Source organism: Oncorhynchus tshawytscha, linkage group LG16 (genome assembly GCF_018296145.1).
Source record: "Oncorhynchus tshawytscha isolate Ot180627B linkage group LG16, Otsh_v2.0, whole genome shotgun sequence".
NCBI lineage: Eukaryota > Metazoa > Chordata > Actinopteri > Salmoniformes > Salmonidae > Oncorhynchus > Oncorhynchus tshawytscha.
In genome coordinates, this window is record NC_056444.1 from 26,750,681 (window position 1) to 26,766,719 (window position 16,039).

The 16,039-nt window shown below is 42.9% G+C and overlaps 1 protein-coding gene across 6 annotated transcripts in view; it reads right to left on the reverse strand.

Annotated features, from left to right (window-relative positions):
* LOC112253192 (cell division cycle and apoptosis regulator protein 1-like) overlaps positions 1-16,039 on the reverse strand; it is a 36,974-nt gene that overhangs the window by 14,386 nt on the left and 6,549 nt on the right. For 5 of the 6 annotated variants that reach the window (XM_042299035.1, XM_042299037.1, XM_042299034.1 and 2 more), the window contains exons 5-14: positions 12,770-12,799; positions 12,604-12,633; positions 10,952-10,984; positions 10,636-10,662; positions 8,877-9,097; positions 8,458-8,584; positions 7,474-7,596; positions 5,500-5,689; positions 5,088-5,379; positions 4,473-4,698 (exon numbers count right to left, since the gene is read on the reverse strand). In XM_042299035.1, coding sequence (XP_042154969.1) covers positions 4,473-4,698; positions 5,088-5,379; positions 5,500-5,689; positions 7,474-7,596; positions 8,458-8,584; positions 8,877-9,097; positions 10,636-10,662; positions 10,952-10,984; positions 12,604-12,633; positions 12,770-12,799 — 1,299 coding nt within the window. The remainder of the gene's footprint in view (positions 1-4,472; positions 4,699-5,087; positions 5,380-5,499; positions 5,690-7,473; positions 7,597-8,457; positions 8,585-8,876; positions 9,098-10,635; positions 10,663-10,951; positions 10,985-12,603; positions 12,634-12,769; positions 12,800-16,039) is intronic. The other variant, XM_042299039.1, reaches the window with a different exon arrangement.

Below are 16,039 nucleotides of genomic sequence, written 5' to 3' on the forward strand. Positions count from 1 at the left end.
TTCAAGACAACTGGGAAATAGATCAAATCATGATGCCAGCGATCTTCAGGTCGGAGCTCTAGAAAGAGGCCCGAGTTCCCGAGTTGGATGACCGTTTAAACAGATTTTTCCCAGTAGGATCTCGTTTTTCTTTTCTCCAGTTCCCAATTGTCTTGAACACACTAAGGTCACAAGACTTCAGAGTTCTCAGTTGTTTTGAACGTGGCATCAAATGGCAACATAAGGCAAGCTTCAGCGGGTCACACCACTTTGCAATGAGCTGGAAGCAGTATGCAATTAGAAAACATTTAATACATATGAGGCATGTCTTACCTTGCTTCAAAGTAGCCTATTAGAGCTCCTCTCTTTCAAATCTAATCATATTTTATTGGTCACATACACATGGTGAGCAGATGTTAATGCGAGTGTAGCAAAATTCTTGTGCTTCTAGTTCCGACCGTGCAGTAATATCTAACAAGTAATCTAACAATTTCACAACAACTACCTTACACACACGTGTATAAAGGAATGAATGAGAATATGTACATAAATATATGGATGACCGATGACCATGCGGCATAGGTAAGATGCAGTAGATGGTATAGAGTACAGTATACACAGTTGAAGTCGGAAGTTTACAAACACAGAGAGATAGAAGCTGTTTTTCAATCTCAAGGCTATCAGATTGTTAAACAGCCACCACCAGCACAGAGGTGGCTGCCTACCTACAGACTTGATATCATTGACCACTTTAATAAATGGAACACTAGTCACTTTAAAAATGCCACTTTAAGAATGTTTACATAATTCACATTACTCATCTCATGTAGAGGTCGACCGATTAATCGGAATGGCTGATTAATTAGGGCCGATTTCAAGTTTTCATAACAATCTGGACACAATTTTTTCTATATTTTTTTACACCTATATTTAATCTTTATTTACCTGGGCAAGTCAGTTAAGAACACATTCTTATTTTCAATGATGGCCTAGGAACAGTGGGTTAAACTGCCTTGTTCAGGGGCAGAATGACAGATTTTTACCTTGTCAGCTCTGGGATTCAATCTTGCAACCTTACAGTTAACTAGTCCAACGCTCTAACCACCTGATTACATTGCACTCCACGAGGAGCCTGCCTGTTACGCGAATGCAGTAAGCCAAGGTAAGTTGCTAGCTAGCACTAAACTTATCCTATAAAAAAAACAATCAATCATAATCACTAGTTAACTACACATGGTTGATGATATTACTAGTTTATCTAGCGTGTCCTGCGTTGCATATAATCGATGCAGTGCGTATCGTTGCTCCAACGTGTACCTAACCATAAACATCAATGCCTTTCTTAAAATCAATACACAGAAGTATATATTTTTAAACCTGCATATTTAGCTAAAAGAAATCCAGGTTAGCAGGCAATATTAACCAGGTGAAATTGTGTCACTTCTCTTGCGTTCATTGCACGCAGAGTCAGGGTATATGCAACAGTTTAGGCCGCCTAATTTGCCAGAATTTTACATAACATTGAAGGTTGTGCAATGTAACAGCAATATTTAGACTTATGGATGCCACCCGTTAAAATGCGAGTGTAATAAACGTCTTGTTTTCGAGATGATAGTTTCCGGATTCGACCATATTAATGACCTAAGGCTCGTATTTCTGTGTGTTATCATGTAATAACTAAGTCTATGATTTGATAGAGGAGTCTGACTGAGCGATGGTAGGCACCAGCAGGCTCGTAAGCATTCATTCAAACAGCACTTTTGTGCGTTTGCCAGCAGCTGTTTATGACTTCAAGCCTATCAACTCCCGAGATTAGGCTGATGTGAAATGGCTAGCTAGTTAGCGGGATGCACGCTAATAGCGTTTCAAACGTCACTCGCTCTGAGACTTGGCGTGGTTGTTCCCCTCGCTCTGCATGGGTAACGCTGCTTCAAGGGTGGCTGTTGTCAATGTGTTCCTGGTTCGAGCCCAGGTAGGAACGAGGAGAGGGATGGAAGCTATACTGTTACACTGGCGATACTAAAGTGCCTATAAGAACAGCCAATAGTCAAAGGTTAATGAAATACAAATGGTATAGAGAGAAATAGTCCTATAATTCCTATAATAACTACAACCTAAAACTTCTTACCTGGGAATATTGAAGACTCATGTTAAAAGGAACCACCAGCTTTCATATGTTCTGAGCAAGAAACTTAAAATATTAGCTTTCTTACATAGCAAATATTGCACTTTTACTTTTCTTCTCCAACACTTTGTTTTCGCATTTAAACCAAATTGAACATGTTTCATTATTTATTTGAGGCTAAATTGATTTTATTGATGTATTATATTAAGTTAAAATAAGTGTTCATTCAGTATTGTTGTAATTGTCATTATTACAAATAAATAAATAAAAATAGGTTGATTCATCGGTATCGGCCTTTTTTTGGCCCTATAATAATCGGATTCGGCGTTGAAAAATCATAACCGGTCGACCTCTAATCTCATATGTATATACTGTATCCTTCACTATCTATTCTTTACTATCTATTGCATCTTAGCCGCTCTGTCACTGCTCATCCATATACTTTATACTTACAGTTGAAGTCGGAAGTTTACATACACTTAGGTTGGAGTCATTAAAACTTGTTTTTCAACCACTCCACAAATTTCTTGTTAACAAACTATAGTTTTAGCAAGTCAGTTAGGACATCTACTTTGTGCATAACACAAGTCATTTTCCCAACAATCTTTTACAGACAGATTATTTCACTTATAATTCACTGTATCACAATTCCAGTGGGTGAGGAGTTTACATACACTAAGTTGACTGTGCCAGTGTTATCACGGGAAAATCTAAAGAAATCATCTAAGACGTCAGGAAAGAAATTGTAGACCTCCACAAGTCTGGTTCATCCTTGGGAGCAATTTCCAAACGCCTGAAGGTATCAAGTTCATCTGTACAAACAATAGTATGCAAGTATTAACACCATGGGACCACACAGCCGTCATACCGCTCAGGAAGGAGACGCGTTCTGTCCAAGAAATTAATGTACGTTGGTGCAAAAAAGTGCAAATCAATCCCAGAACAACAGCAAAGGAGCTTGTGAAGATGCTTGAGGAAACAGGTACAAAAGTATGTATATCCACATTAAAACAAGTCCTATATCGACATAACCTGAAGCCACTGCTCCAAAACCACCATAAAAAAAGAGAAGAAATGTCCTTGTCTGATGAAACAAAAATTGAACTGTTTGGCCATAATGTCCATCGTTATGTTTGGAGGAAAAAGGGGGAGGCTTGCAAGCCGAAGAACACCATCCCAACCGTGAAGCACAGCGGTGGCAGCATCATGTTGTGGGGGTGCTTTAGTGCACGTGGACTGGTGCACTTCAAAAAATAGATGGCATCATGAGAAAAGAAAATTATGTGGATATATTGAAGCAACATCTCAAGACATCAGTCAGGAAGTTAAAGCTTGGTCGCAAATGGGTATTCCAAATGGACAAAAACCCCAAACATACTTCCAAAGTTGTGGCAAAATGGCTTAGGGACAAGTCAAGGTATTGGAGTGGCCATCACAAAGCCCTGACCTCAATCCTATAGAAAATCTGTGAGCAGAACTGAAAAACGTGTGCGAGCAAGAACCTGGCTCTATCAGGAGGAACGGGCCAAAATTCACCCAACATAGTGAGAAGCTTGTGGAAGGCTACACAAAATGTTTGACCCTGGTTAAACAATTTAAAGGCAATGCTACCAAATACTAATTGAGTGTATGTAAACGTCTGACCCACTGGGAATGTGATGAAAGAAATAAAAGCTTAAATAAATCACTCTACTATTATTCTTACATTTCACATTTTTAAAATAAAGTGGTGATCCTAACTGACCTAAGACAGGGAATTTTTACTGGGATTAAATGTCAGGAATTGTGAAAAACTGAGTTTAAAATGTATTTGGCTAAGGTGTATGTAAACTTCCGACATCAACTGTACATATGAGATGAGTAATGTAGGGTATGTAAACATTATATAAAGTGGCATTGTTTAAAGTGACTAGTGATACATTTATTACATCCAATTTTGTATTATTAAAGTGGCTAGAGATTTGAGTCAGTATGTTGGCAGCAGCCACTCAATGTTAGTGATGGCTGTTTAACAGTCTGATGGCCTTGAGATAGAAGCTGTTTTTCTTTATTTTTTCTGCCTTTCTAACGAGTATATTTTCATCTTCGTCACATGAAACCGCTCTCATGTGCAGTGCCCTTTTGACATTGACGGTTTCCCGCTAATTGCATTATTGAACGAACAGTCGCGCTTATAATGTGTAGAAATAATAGTTTGAGCTAAACGTTGTGATCTGTTGCATCAGACTCATTGCTTTTTAACATTTAGTTTTTTAATGTAGCCTAGGCATACTGGTTGGATGAATTTGGGATCTATCATCCCATAACTGTCCCAGAGTCTGTTTGGAATAGGCTATTTCTTTCTTGTGTGTATGTGTGTATACCCCACCTTAGCGCTGTATGTGTGGTTGGCATCAGGTGGGTCCAGCACAGCAGTGTTCTTGACCAGAGAGTCCACCTCCTTGTGCATGATGTGGAAGTTACAGTAGTTGCCGAACTGGAAGGGTCGTTGCAGGGGGAAGCCATCCACCCAGGTGAACACAGCATTAAAGAAGTCACTGGGGATGTACAGGCTCTGGTAGCGTCTCCTCAGCTCCATCATGTCACAGTTAGAACTGGAGGGGAGAGAAATAGTTCTGTCAGAACAGGGAGAGAAAATAGTACCTTTCTCCCTAATGTACAGTCACTGCAAATGGTTCTAGAATGGACGAAGAGCACCTGGGATCCGCTTCCATGCAGCTACAACACATTGTTTGTTTGATTAATTACCAAACATATTTTATACAAACTCAGTTGACCTCGTATGCACTTTCTTTATAAATATCAGAAACAGAATGAAAGCTGTATGAAAACTGTAAGAAAGGCCCAGAGAGGTTTCCAATACCCCTTGAATATATACAGTTCACTAGACACAAAGTTCTGAAGTAAACTGACCCCTGACTCAGAGATAGTATCAAATCAAAAGCTGAAAGTGATCAATCATCATAATGAATGGCTGACCCACCCGTCCAGGCTGAACTTGGAGAACTGGACAGTATAGCGAGGCACCACCCTGCGAGGGCGGCGGGGGGAGCGGTCACGTCTCGGAGAACGGTCCCTGGAGCGTTTACGTGTGGGAGAGCGCTCTCTGGACCTCCTGCGCTCACGGTCTCTTTCACGACTGCGTTCATCCTTGGTCCTGAGGATGAGTTCAGGGCGGTCGTTGCGGTTGGGGAAGCGGGGGGAGGGGTCCAGGCGCCTGACTGGCTGAGGCATCATCCTCCTTGGGGGCTGGAGCAGACCTCCTGAGAACACATCTAGAGGGATGGGCAAACACACATTAAAAATCCAAATGTCTTTATTTTCTGCAGAAGTAGCAAGCTAGAAACTCAAAGCAAACACATCGGAGAAACACTAATCATCATAGAGCCCCCTACCTTTGGGTGGTGGCTGTGACAGCAGGGGCGGAGGGGGGTTCAGGAGGAGCGGGGCCAGGGAGGCAGCAGAGAACTGGGCCTGGAGCAGGGGAGGGGGGCCCTGGGACTGTACACTGAAAGTGTTGGGGGGAGGCAGAGACTGGGGCATGTTGGGACCCGGTTTCATCATGTTGGGGCCTCCAGGCTGACTCTGGAGAGGGGGGGAGAGAGGAGAGGTTAGCATTATCCCAGGGCTGTTCCATGACGTATGCGGTTATCAGATAAGGTTTTTTTGTTCTGATTTCTTGTCCCAAATAGGAGCTTTTAGTTTAAGAAATGTGCTTCATTATGCATAGAGGACATGCACCAAATGAACCAGAGGTTTGTGCCGCTCCCAACAGGTAACCAGGTGCTAAAGCAAAACAGAACTAGAGGAGTGAGGTTTGGTTAGACATCTTTCAGCCACATTATTTTGGGGGGCGGTGCAGTCATGCAACTGTGTGCTAAAGCAAAACAGAACTAGAGGAGTGAGGTTTGGTTAGACGTCAATGAAGTACAATAACTCAATTCTGTCAAAAAACGAGAAAACTTCTGCCGAAGTAGCATATATTCGGTCAGCATTATCGACAAAGACAAGTTCCATGAAGAAACAAGGCAACAGTAAACATGTTGTCTCCCACGAATGATGCAGCGCCCTACCCTCCCTTGGGCAAATTAATGCTATTTTCTAGACTCATCATTCACGTTTTGTAAAAATCGGGCCAGTAGTGTCAGATATAGCGTGGGTTAGCAACACATCTCCCTGAGCATGTGTGCCAAATTTCAGCACTCCAAGTCAAATAGATTAAGAGATATAATCATGTGCCCTTTATAGTGCCACCAGGTAGTTGATATGAATATTCTTGCATATGTTGAGTCTTGACAACATGTGTACCAAATTGTGTTACAATACGAATACCCTTGACTGATTTATATGCCAGACCACACTCACGTGAATGTTTATTGGTTAATAGCGGTCTTCTTGTTTTAGGTACTAGTCTGGAAAATATTGAGGTGAGAGACATTTGTCCATAGATGTCACATATCAAGTTTTGAGTAGATCAGTCATTCGGTGTCAAAAGTGTAGCGTTTTAAGTGTATTTCTCAAAATACTAAATGGTGGAAAATCCTGAGGCAAATGTATTTATTGTGAGGAAAAGGACCTATGTACCGAATTTCAATTGCTTTAGGTCAAACGGTGTGATGGAGTGTGACCTTTCAAAGTTAGCATTTTCAATCTCTTGTCATAGTGGCACCATCTGGCCAGTCACTATACATTTTTTATATGCCGGATCTTTATCGCAAGACTCAAGTTCCATCAAAATCTACCCAGTGCTGTCTGAGATATTGCGTGTGACTAACATGCAAACGAATGTATGGACGGAGACAGATCCACTGTCCCCTCCCCGATTTCATGGTAGGGGACAACTACAAAATGGTCAAGTTATAAAACATCTGTGAGATGTATGGAGAACCTTTCCAATTTTGATAGGTCGTTCCTACCTAAAAGCATTACTATCTCAATGGGACTCTCTCATTAGCCTAAATGAACAATGACAGGACATCTTATGGATAGCACCTTGAAAAAAGCACTCTCCCCCGTTGAGAGATTGACGGACGTCACCGTTAGAGAAGCCCAGTGTAAAGAGAAATGTAGATTGGGATTAATTTGTGTTTCTGAAAAATGTTCTGAAAGACAATGGGCCCGAAGATAAAAAGAAAATGTATTTCTAATACTATTCAACGATATATCATATGCGCTTTAAAAGATCAGGAAGCCATCCTGGTCCAAAACAACAAATTAATACTCAGAGTGAAGATAGAAGAGAAGAGAGAGATGAGAGAGAGAGAACAGAAGGAGAAAAGAAGGAGAAGAAGAACAGGCATCAGAAAGGACAGAAGAGAGAAGAGAGAGAATAGGAGGGGCGAGCCCATAGAGAGGTGTGCGAGGGTTACATTTTGTCTGCTGTCCATGCCAACGGGGTGCATGTCTGAGTAGCGCTGATGTATCCCCGGGTCAGCATAGAAGCTGCTTAGCTGTGGGGGAACTGGAGGTAAGGACTGGGGCTGCTGCTGAAGCTAGGAGAGGAGGGTGGAGAACAAAATGGTTAATAACAGACACACAACCATAGGGCTGGATTCCAATCTGATCACTTTCAAACTTCACTTCTGCACTAATTGAGGCCCCCCCTCTAAGATCAGGGGGTGAATACAGCAATGGTGCCATCTATACTGTAGGCTTACATTACATTTCCATTTGAGAGATTGAGTCAACCAGGGCAGACGGGAAGACAGACAGGGATGCAAACTGGCAAGGGCTAAAAAGTTGACATGGAACATGTAGGTGCAAAGGTACAAGCAGGACTGTCACTGTGCTCCTTTCATCCTTTATGGCGGTGGAAGTCAGAGGCTGCGTAACAGCGAAGACTAGTCAGACTGGACTGTGCTCTTACAGGTGGAATTATAAGATAGTGTATCTACTTCACACGCACTGCGAGCCACTCCAATAATTAAATGTAACAGAAGTATTTAAATCAATGTCTGCATACTCCAGATTGTCATTACGGCTAAATTACATATTAAAACTGATGGATGCGGACGGAGAGAAAGAATATCTGAACTCTGAAATTCTCATTGTAGGAAGTGTAGGGAAGCATTCTGTGCTTAGTCAATGATTTCAATATGAGAAACATACAATCCCCACCCACATTTGCGATTTACGTGGATTACCCATCGCCGAAAAGTGACGAGTTTGCATCCCTGAGAGAGCTAATGATCAAATTGGAACCAAACCCTGGAAGCACTCAAATTGAGGTGTAAGATGTCACTGGCTAAGGGCCACCAGCATCATGTTCAGTGGGGTGACAAAAGTTTTCTTCAGTTTCACTTCAAGTCTACTGAATGTGACCCAGGTGGCTGTGGAGGCTAGGTGAGGCTCACCGGTTGGTTGGCCAGCTGAGGTAAGGTCTGAATGCGCTGGGCATTCCATTTGAAGGGCATGTTGGGGTTATACACGGCCTCCACTAGGACCCTGTCGCCCACCTGGGGGGTCTTCCCCTTCACCGCACTGTGGAGACAACACCCATTATTCACCCACTTGGAAATGCTTTAGAAACTGCAACATATAGAGGCTTGAAACAAGACATTTCTGCTTTGAATAATGGTACACAAATTAGGGATGCAACCAGCAAAATATAGGAAACCCACCGAAAAAAAGGAAACTGGTCCGATTAATGAGACACTTGATGTGAAACATCTAGCTAAATTTTCTGTGGCCCAATCCCAAATGGACTTCTCGACCCTATGGACTTGTGGAGATCTGAGAGGACTTGGGCTAGAGGCAGAGACTGGACACTTACCTGAGCTGGAAGAAGACGTCCTCGTCCACAAAGCCAAAGGTGTCATGCAGCTTGTTGACCACGCCGGTGAAGACGCGCTGCTTCTGGGGCTGGCTTTGCTGCTGGCTCTGCTGCTGGCTCTGCTGCTGGTGGCTAGAGCGAGGCGTGGGATAGGACACGGTGATCTGGGCTGTCTGCTGGGGGTTGGACAGAGAAAGGCTGGTGGGGAGAGCCACAGGGGGCTAGGGAGGAGGAAAGTTATAGGTCAGAATCAACTTCACCCTACTCCTACTTTATCTATGGCTGCGGTCCAAACACTTAAAAGACGCACCCTCGCCCACTTACCCTCGCCTTATGCCCACTTACCCTCGCCTTATGCCCTTGGGCGAATCCCCACCGCCATCTTGGAAGGTGGTCCAAATGATTAGCCAAGCAAGGGAAGTTTGTAACGTAAGCCCCTCAGCCCTCTTTTTTAGTCGGCTTTACGAGTGTACAATTATGTTCACTCCGGGGCCTGAAACTCCTCATAATTCAATTTGCGACGATTGTACATCCGCTAAGAAAAGTCAGCGAAAATGTCAAAACAACATCGAAAGAAAAGTCAAAAGAAGTAAAAATGAATGTAAATAAGTGGTGCTACTAATGCACATAACGGCACAAACACGTCTCGTAAAAAGTAAATATGTTTTTGTTTGGTTATCTTTTGGAAATTGTAGAAATAAAACATTTCCATTCTTCAGAAGTTCCAGCTGGACAGGCTAACATTAGTTAGGTAATTAATTATCTAGCTGTCATGCAGTAGGCGTATATTAATAATCATATAGTTAATATTAGTAGACATGCACTGATAATTGACTGTAGAGCATATAAAGCACCTACAAGCTACCGGTGGCTGAAAACACAATCATTGCGGGATCAAACAGTGACGAATTTCAGGCCAAGAGTGGCCCATTTAAAAATAATTCCTTCCTCCCTCGCCCTGCAAGTGTATTTGTATTTGTATTTGAGGGCTGAGGGGATAGGGTGTTTGGACCGCTGCCTATTAGTCCTAAATGTGTGGATTGTATCATGCCAGGACTGCAAAACTCTGCTAACTTTCCAACATTATCAAGGTTTTCCAGAAAACCTGGTTAGAAGATTCATGGAATCGGGAGGGATTAAGCAGAAAAGCTGGAATCTTCCAGGATTTCTCATAAAACTGGAATTTTGGTTAAGTAACCAGAATTTTGCAACCCTAATCAAGCCCACTAAATTCAAAACATGTGTGTCTAACAATGGAACTGCTGGAAGTGTCTATTCTAATCAAATGTCCCATAGCGGGTCTTCTAATTTACCAGAGGTGTTAATTATTATTGTGGCCATACACGTCCCATTGTATTTGGCTGTATGCTATGAAGAAGGTCCATGGGGCGACGCACAATTGGCCTAGCGTCGTCCGGGTTAGGGAGGGTTTGGCCGGTAGGGATATCCTTGTCTCATTAGCGACTCCTGTGGCGGGCCGGGCGCAGTGCACGCTAACCAGGTCGCCAGGTGCACAGTGTTTCCACCGACACATTGGTGCGGCTGGCTTCCGGGTTGGATGCGCGCTGATTTAAAAAGCAGTGCGGCTTGGTTGGGTTGTGTTTCGGAGGACGCATGGCTTTGGACCTTCGTCTCTCCCGAGCCCGTAAGGGAGTTGTAGCGATGCGAAAAGATAGAAACTACTAACAATTGGATACCACAAAATTGGGGAGAAAAATATTTTTTAAATAAATAATAATAATTAAAAAATTAAACCTACCGGGAATTTGTTTTCACCACTCCAGTTCTTTCAACATCAGCGGAGGCGTCAGAAAAGGAGGCAAGGAGAGAAGGTGGCGTTAGGATGTTGTCACAATTCTTTCCCCAATAGCTTTGGGTTGTATTGTATCGCATTATTCCAAAATCACCACCTACGTATAACAAGAGAGCTCTTGGAATTTTCATGACAAAATGGCAACTTCTTAGACCTATTATGTTGGACTAAATAATTATCCTCAAGACAAGCTGACGTCAGTGGCATCACTTTAGCTAAAAGGTGCAACAAATGTACCAGAGACTGTCCCTAATTATCCTACCTGTGAAATCAGCGCTTGCTGGGGCTGGGGGAGCTGTGGAGAGAGGAAGAGAGAGAGACAGGAGAGAGACAGGAGAGAGAGAGACAGGAGAGAGAGAGAGAGAGACAGAAGAGAGAAAGAGAGACAGAAGAGAGAAAGAGAGAGACAGAAGAGAGAGAGAGAGACAGGAGAGAGAGAGAGACAGAAGAGAGAGACAGAGAGAGAGAGAGAGACAGAAGAGAGAGACAGGAGAGAGAGAGAGAGAAGAGAGAGAGAGAGAGAGAGAGAGAGAGAGAGAGAGAAGAGAGAGAGAGAGACAAGAGAGAGAGAGAGAGAGACAGGAGAGAGAGAGAGAGAGAGAGAGAGAGACAGGAGAGAGAGAGAGAGACAGGAGAGAGAGAGAGAGACAGGAGAGAGAGAGAGAGAGAGAGAGAGAGAGAGAGAGAGAGAGGAGAGAGAGAGAGAGACAGGAGAGAGAGAGAGACAGGAGAGAGAGAGAGAGACAGGAGAGAGAGAGAGAGACAGGAGAGAGAGAGAGAGACAGAAGAGAGAAAGACAGAGACAGAAGAGAGAAAGAGAGAGACAGAAGAGAGAAAGAGAGAGACAGAAGAGAGAAAGAGAGAGACAGAAGAGAGAAAGAGAGAGACAGAAGAGAGAAAGAGAGAGACAGAAGAGAGAAAGAGAGAGACAGAAGAGAGAAAGAGAGAGACAGAAGAGAGAAAGAGAGAGACAGAAGAGAGAGAGAGAGAGACAGAAGAGAGAGAGAGAGGAGAGAGAGAGAGAGAGAGACAGAGAGAGAGAGAGAGAGAGAGAGACAGAGAGAGAGAGACAGGAGAGAGAGAGAGAGACAGGAGAGAGAGAGAGACAGGAGAGAGAGAGACACAGGAGAGAGAGAGACACAGGAGAGAGAAAGAGAGAGACAGGAGAGAGAAAGAGAGACAGGAGAGAGAAAGAGAGAGAGGAGAGAGAGAGAAACAGGAGAGAGGAAGAGAGAAACAGGAGAGAGGAAGAGAGAAACAGGAGAGAGGAAGAGAGAAACAGGAGAGAGGAAGAGAGAAACAGGAGAGAGGAAGAGAGAAACAGGAGAGAGGAAGAGAGAAACAGGAGAGAGAAGAGAGAGACAGGAGAGAGAAGAGAGAAACAGGAGGGAGAAGAGAGAAACAGGAGAGAGAAAGAGAGAGACAGGAGAGAGAAAGAGAGAAACAGGAGAGAAAGAGAGAAACAGGAGAGAGAAGAGAGAAACAGGAGAGAGAAGAGAGAAACAGGAGAGAGGAAGAGAGAAACAGGAGAGAGAAAGAGAGACAGGAGAGAGAAAGAGAGAGACAGGAGAGAGAAAGAGAGAAACAGGAGAGAGAAAGAGAGAAACAGGAGAGAGGAAGAGAGAAACAGGAGAGAGGAAGAGAGAAACAGGAGAGAGGAAGAGAGAAACAGGAGAGAGGAAGAGAGAAACAGGAGAGAGGAAGAGAGAAACAGGAGAGAGGAAGAGAGAAACAGGAGAGAGAGGGCGAGACAGAGGCAAAGGAGAGGAGAGTGAGAAAGAGGAAAGAGGAGAGAAAGACAGAGGTTGAGAGGTTAATACTGACAGTGTCTGTAGAACAGAGTACATTCCCCACCCTAGCACCAAGCATAAAGGGCACTGTGATTTGACTGTGCTGTGAACTGCTGCTGCTTACCCCGTATAAGTCTGTGTGTTGTTGATGTTGCTAAAGAGATAGGGTACACAAACAAGACTTTCAATGAGTCAACAGTACAGTGTTGATTGATACACATAATGATTATGGCCTTTCTCAAATCAAGGCGATTCAGAGTTGTCTGTGTGAGTTGCAAACATCAATTTACCCCGTATGAGTCTGTATGTTGTTGATGTTGCTGAAGAGACGGAGTACACAAACACGTAGAAATTGCAATAAGTACTTAATCGAGTAAACAGTACAGTTGATTGATACATATGAGTATAGGGCTGGGTGATATGTCCACACTATCATATCACTGAATTTCTTATTTTTGACTGTATTTGATGTTTCTGAATAATAAAATATATAAATATGCATTATGAATAATATAGATCTGACAAGAGGGTAAAATACACAGATACGAAACAAAATATTGGCACCATTCACAATTTCGTCTAAAATAAGTAACACTAACTGCACAGGACCATTCATTAATTTTGAAATAAATTCTCGTTTAGGTCTACTGGTAAATTTATCTCACCTGTGGTAAACTGCAGGTGCCTACAGGTAGGGTTGGGTGATATGGCCAAAATATAACGTCACTATATTTTTCTTATTTTTTACACTTTGATGTTATTTGACATAGTTGATGTTTCTTAATTCTAAGTGGTTTTAATGATCTTTGCTCCATTCTGATTGCTTTATACTGTTTAAACAAAATGCAACCAATTTGTTTTATTATAAGCAGTCCTGTAACAGTCCAGTCCTGTCTTGTCTGTCCATACCAGTACCTGTTGAACGTATTGTACGTCTGTCTATATGTCTTATTTCGCAGGTTATTGTTTTGTTTTTCTGTTTTTTACTCCAACTCACATCAGGTTAATAGGTTTGAGAAGGTTAAGCCAGGGAAGCAGTTGGCCAGGGATGGAGATTAAGATGGGGGTGTGGCAGGACTCAAGGGACAACCAAGGGATTGTTGGCTAGTCGGAGCAGCTCCACTTCTGTTGCTTTCAAAATTTCAATCATTTTTTTGTAAAAATAATTATACCAAAAATAATAAGACAAAGTTGACAGTGAAGTGGTCCTATTTGTAGAACATTGCATAGGAATATAAATGATCTTTTGTAGCCTCAAACTCTGGTTCACAACCAACGGTTTCTATTTGCATAGAACATTTGATGTAGTCCAGCATTTTCATACATTTCTTATTTTCTTGCACTAACTTGTTTTCATTTACACACTGTCCCACATTTATTTTGTCTTAGCATGCCTATATTTCGTTTTTTTTTTTAAATCTTAAATTATTCTCACTCTCCTCTTATACCCTGACAACACCGCTCACGTCGCATGCGAGAGCGTTGCAAAATAAATTTAGAAAAATATGTTATTCAATTATTGCACCCACACTGCTCGCAAGCGTCTGAGTTGCCATGGGCTAAAATAGAAGTCCTTTCTATTTCTGACGCAGATCGCGCTGCAAGTCCTGCCTCTCCAATCTCTTCATTGGTTTAGAGAAGTAGGTACCCACGTGCCATCTCCTCATTGGTTATACCCACGTGGGTGACTGAAAGACGAACTGTGTTGCCAGTCGTTGTAGTAATACTAGGAAAGTTTAGATGCCAATCACCATGTACAGTGCGGCAAAAAAGTATTTATAAATAAATTCATTAAAAATCCTACAATGTGATTTTCTGGATTTTTCCCCCTCATTTTGTCTGTCACAGTTGAAGTGTACCTATGATGAAAATTATAGGCCTCTCATCTTTTTAAGTGGGAGAACTTGCACAATTGGTGGCTGACTAAATACTTTTTTGCCCCACTAAGTTCCAAGATGAAAAAGCCTGGAAGGAGAGGTGACTAGAAACGATTCGGTTGACCGTTTTATGTGTAGATTAATTGGAGGAGTAGAGGACCTTGTGCATTTCAGGTAAAATAACTCAATGTTTATATTCCAGGACAAATTAGCTAGCAACAGCAAGCTAGCTAAATAGGACAAATTAGCTAGCAATTGTAAGCTAACCAGCTAAATTGCCATAAATGTTTAATGCTTTTCGACCTGTCCCCAAATTAATGGAATTGGTTCAGAGTTTGTTTTGATATTTTAACCTGAGTGTCGTGATCGCGTTTGGTGTAGGGGGACAAAATAAATGTATGCACGATGGCGCACGCACGCACGCAGCCGGTTTGGGTTCCGTGTTAGACTGTATTATCAGCTTCAGCTGCAGTTGTTACTTTCACCACTAGGGGTAGTCTGACAATTTCCGAGGGTATATTTGGCACGGTTGCCCTCCCGAAGTTGTTGACTTGTTATGCTAGCAAGTTAGACAGCAGTTCACAGCTGTCAGAAGTTTCTTACTGGTGCTTAAAACAGATTGGCAAAACAAAATTTGAGTGATTATGTAAAGTAAAAATCCAAAAAGGTCAGTGAAAGTGGCGCAGCGGTCTAAGGCATCTCAGTGCAAGTAGCGTCACTACAGTCCCTGGTTCAAATCAGGGCTGTATCACATCCGGCCGTGATTGGGAACTCCATAGGGCTGTAGGTGGTAAAATCGACCACACAGCCATGCAATTTCCATTGACAAACATTGGCAGTAGAATGGCCTTAATGAAGAGCTCAGTGACTTTAAACGTGGCATCGTCATAAGATGCCACGTTTCCAAAAAGTCAGTTCATCAAATATCTGCCCTGCTAGAGCTGCCCTGGTTAACTGAGCGTGGTGTTATTGTGAAGTGGAAACGTCTAGGAGCAACAACAGCTCAGCTTCGAAGTGGTAGGCCACACAAGCTAACGGGGAAGGCCAGGTAAAAAGGGTCTGTTCTCGATTGCAACACTCACTACCGAGTTCCAAACTGCCTCTGGAAACAACGTTCGCACAATAACTGTTTGTCGGGAGCATCATGAAATGGGTTTCCATGCCCGAGCAGCCACACAAAAGCCTAAGATCACCATGCGCAATGCCAAGCGTCGGCTGGAGTGGTGTAAAGCTAGCCACCATTGGACTCTGGAGCAATGGAAACACGTTCTCTGGAGTGACGAATCACGCTTCACCAGATGCCAGGAGAACGCTACCTGCCCCAATGCATAGTGCCAACTGTAAAGTTTGGTGGAGGACGAATAATAGTTTGGGGCTGTTTTTCATGGTTCGGACCAGTTTCCATAGTTCCAGTGAAGGGAAATCTTAACTCTACAGCATACATTGACATTCTAGACAATTCTGTGCTAACTTTGTGGCAAAATTTTGGGGCTGGCCCTTTCCTGTTTCAGCATGACAATGCCCCTGTGCACAAAGCGAGGTCCATACAGAAATGTTTTGTCGTGATTGGTGTGGAAGAACTTGACTGGCATGCCTGGCTCTGACCTCCACCCCATTGAACACCTTTGGGATGAATTGGAACGCTGACGGCAAGTCTGGCCTAATCGCCCAAAATCTGTGCCT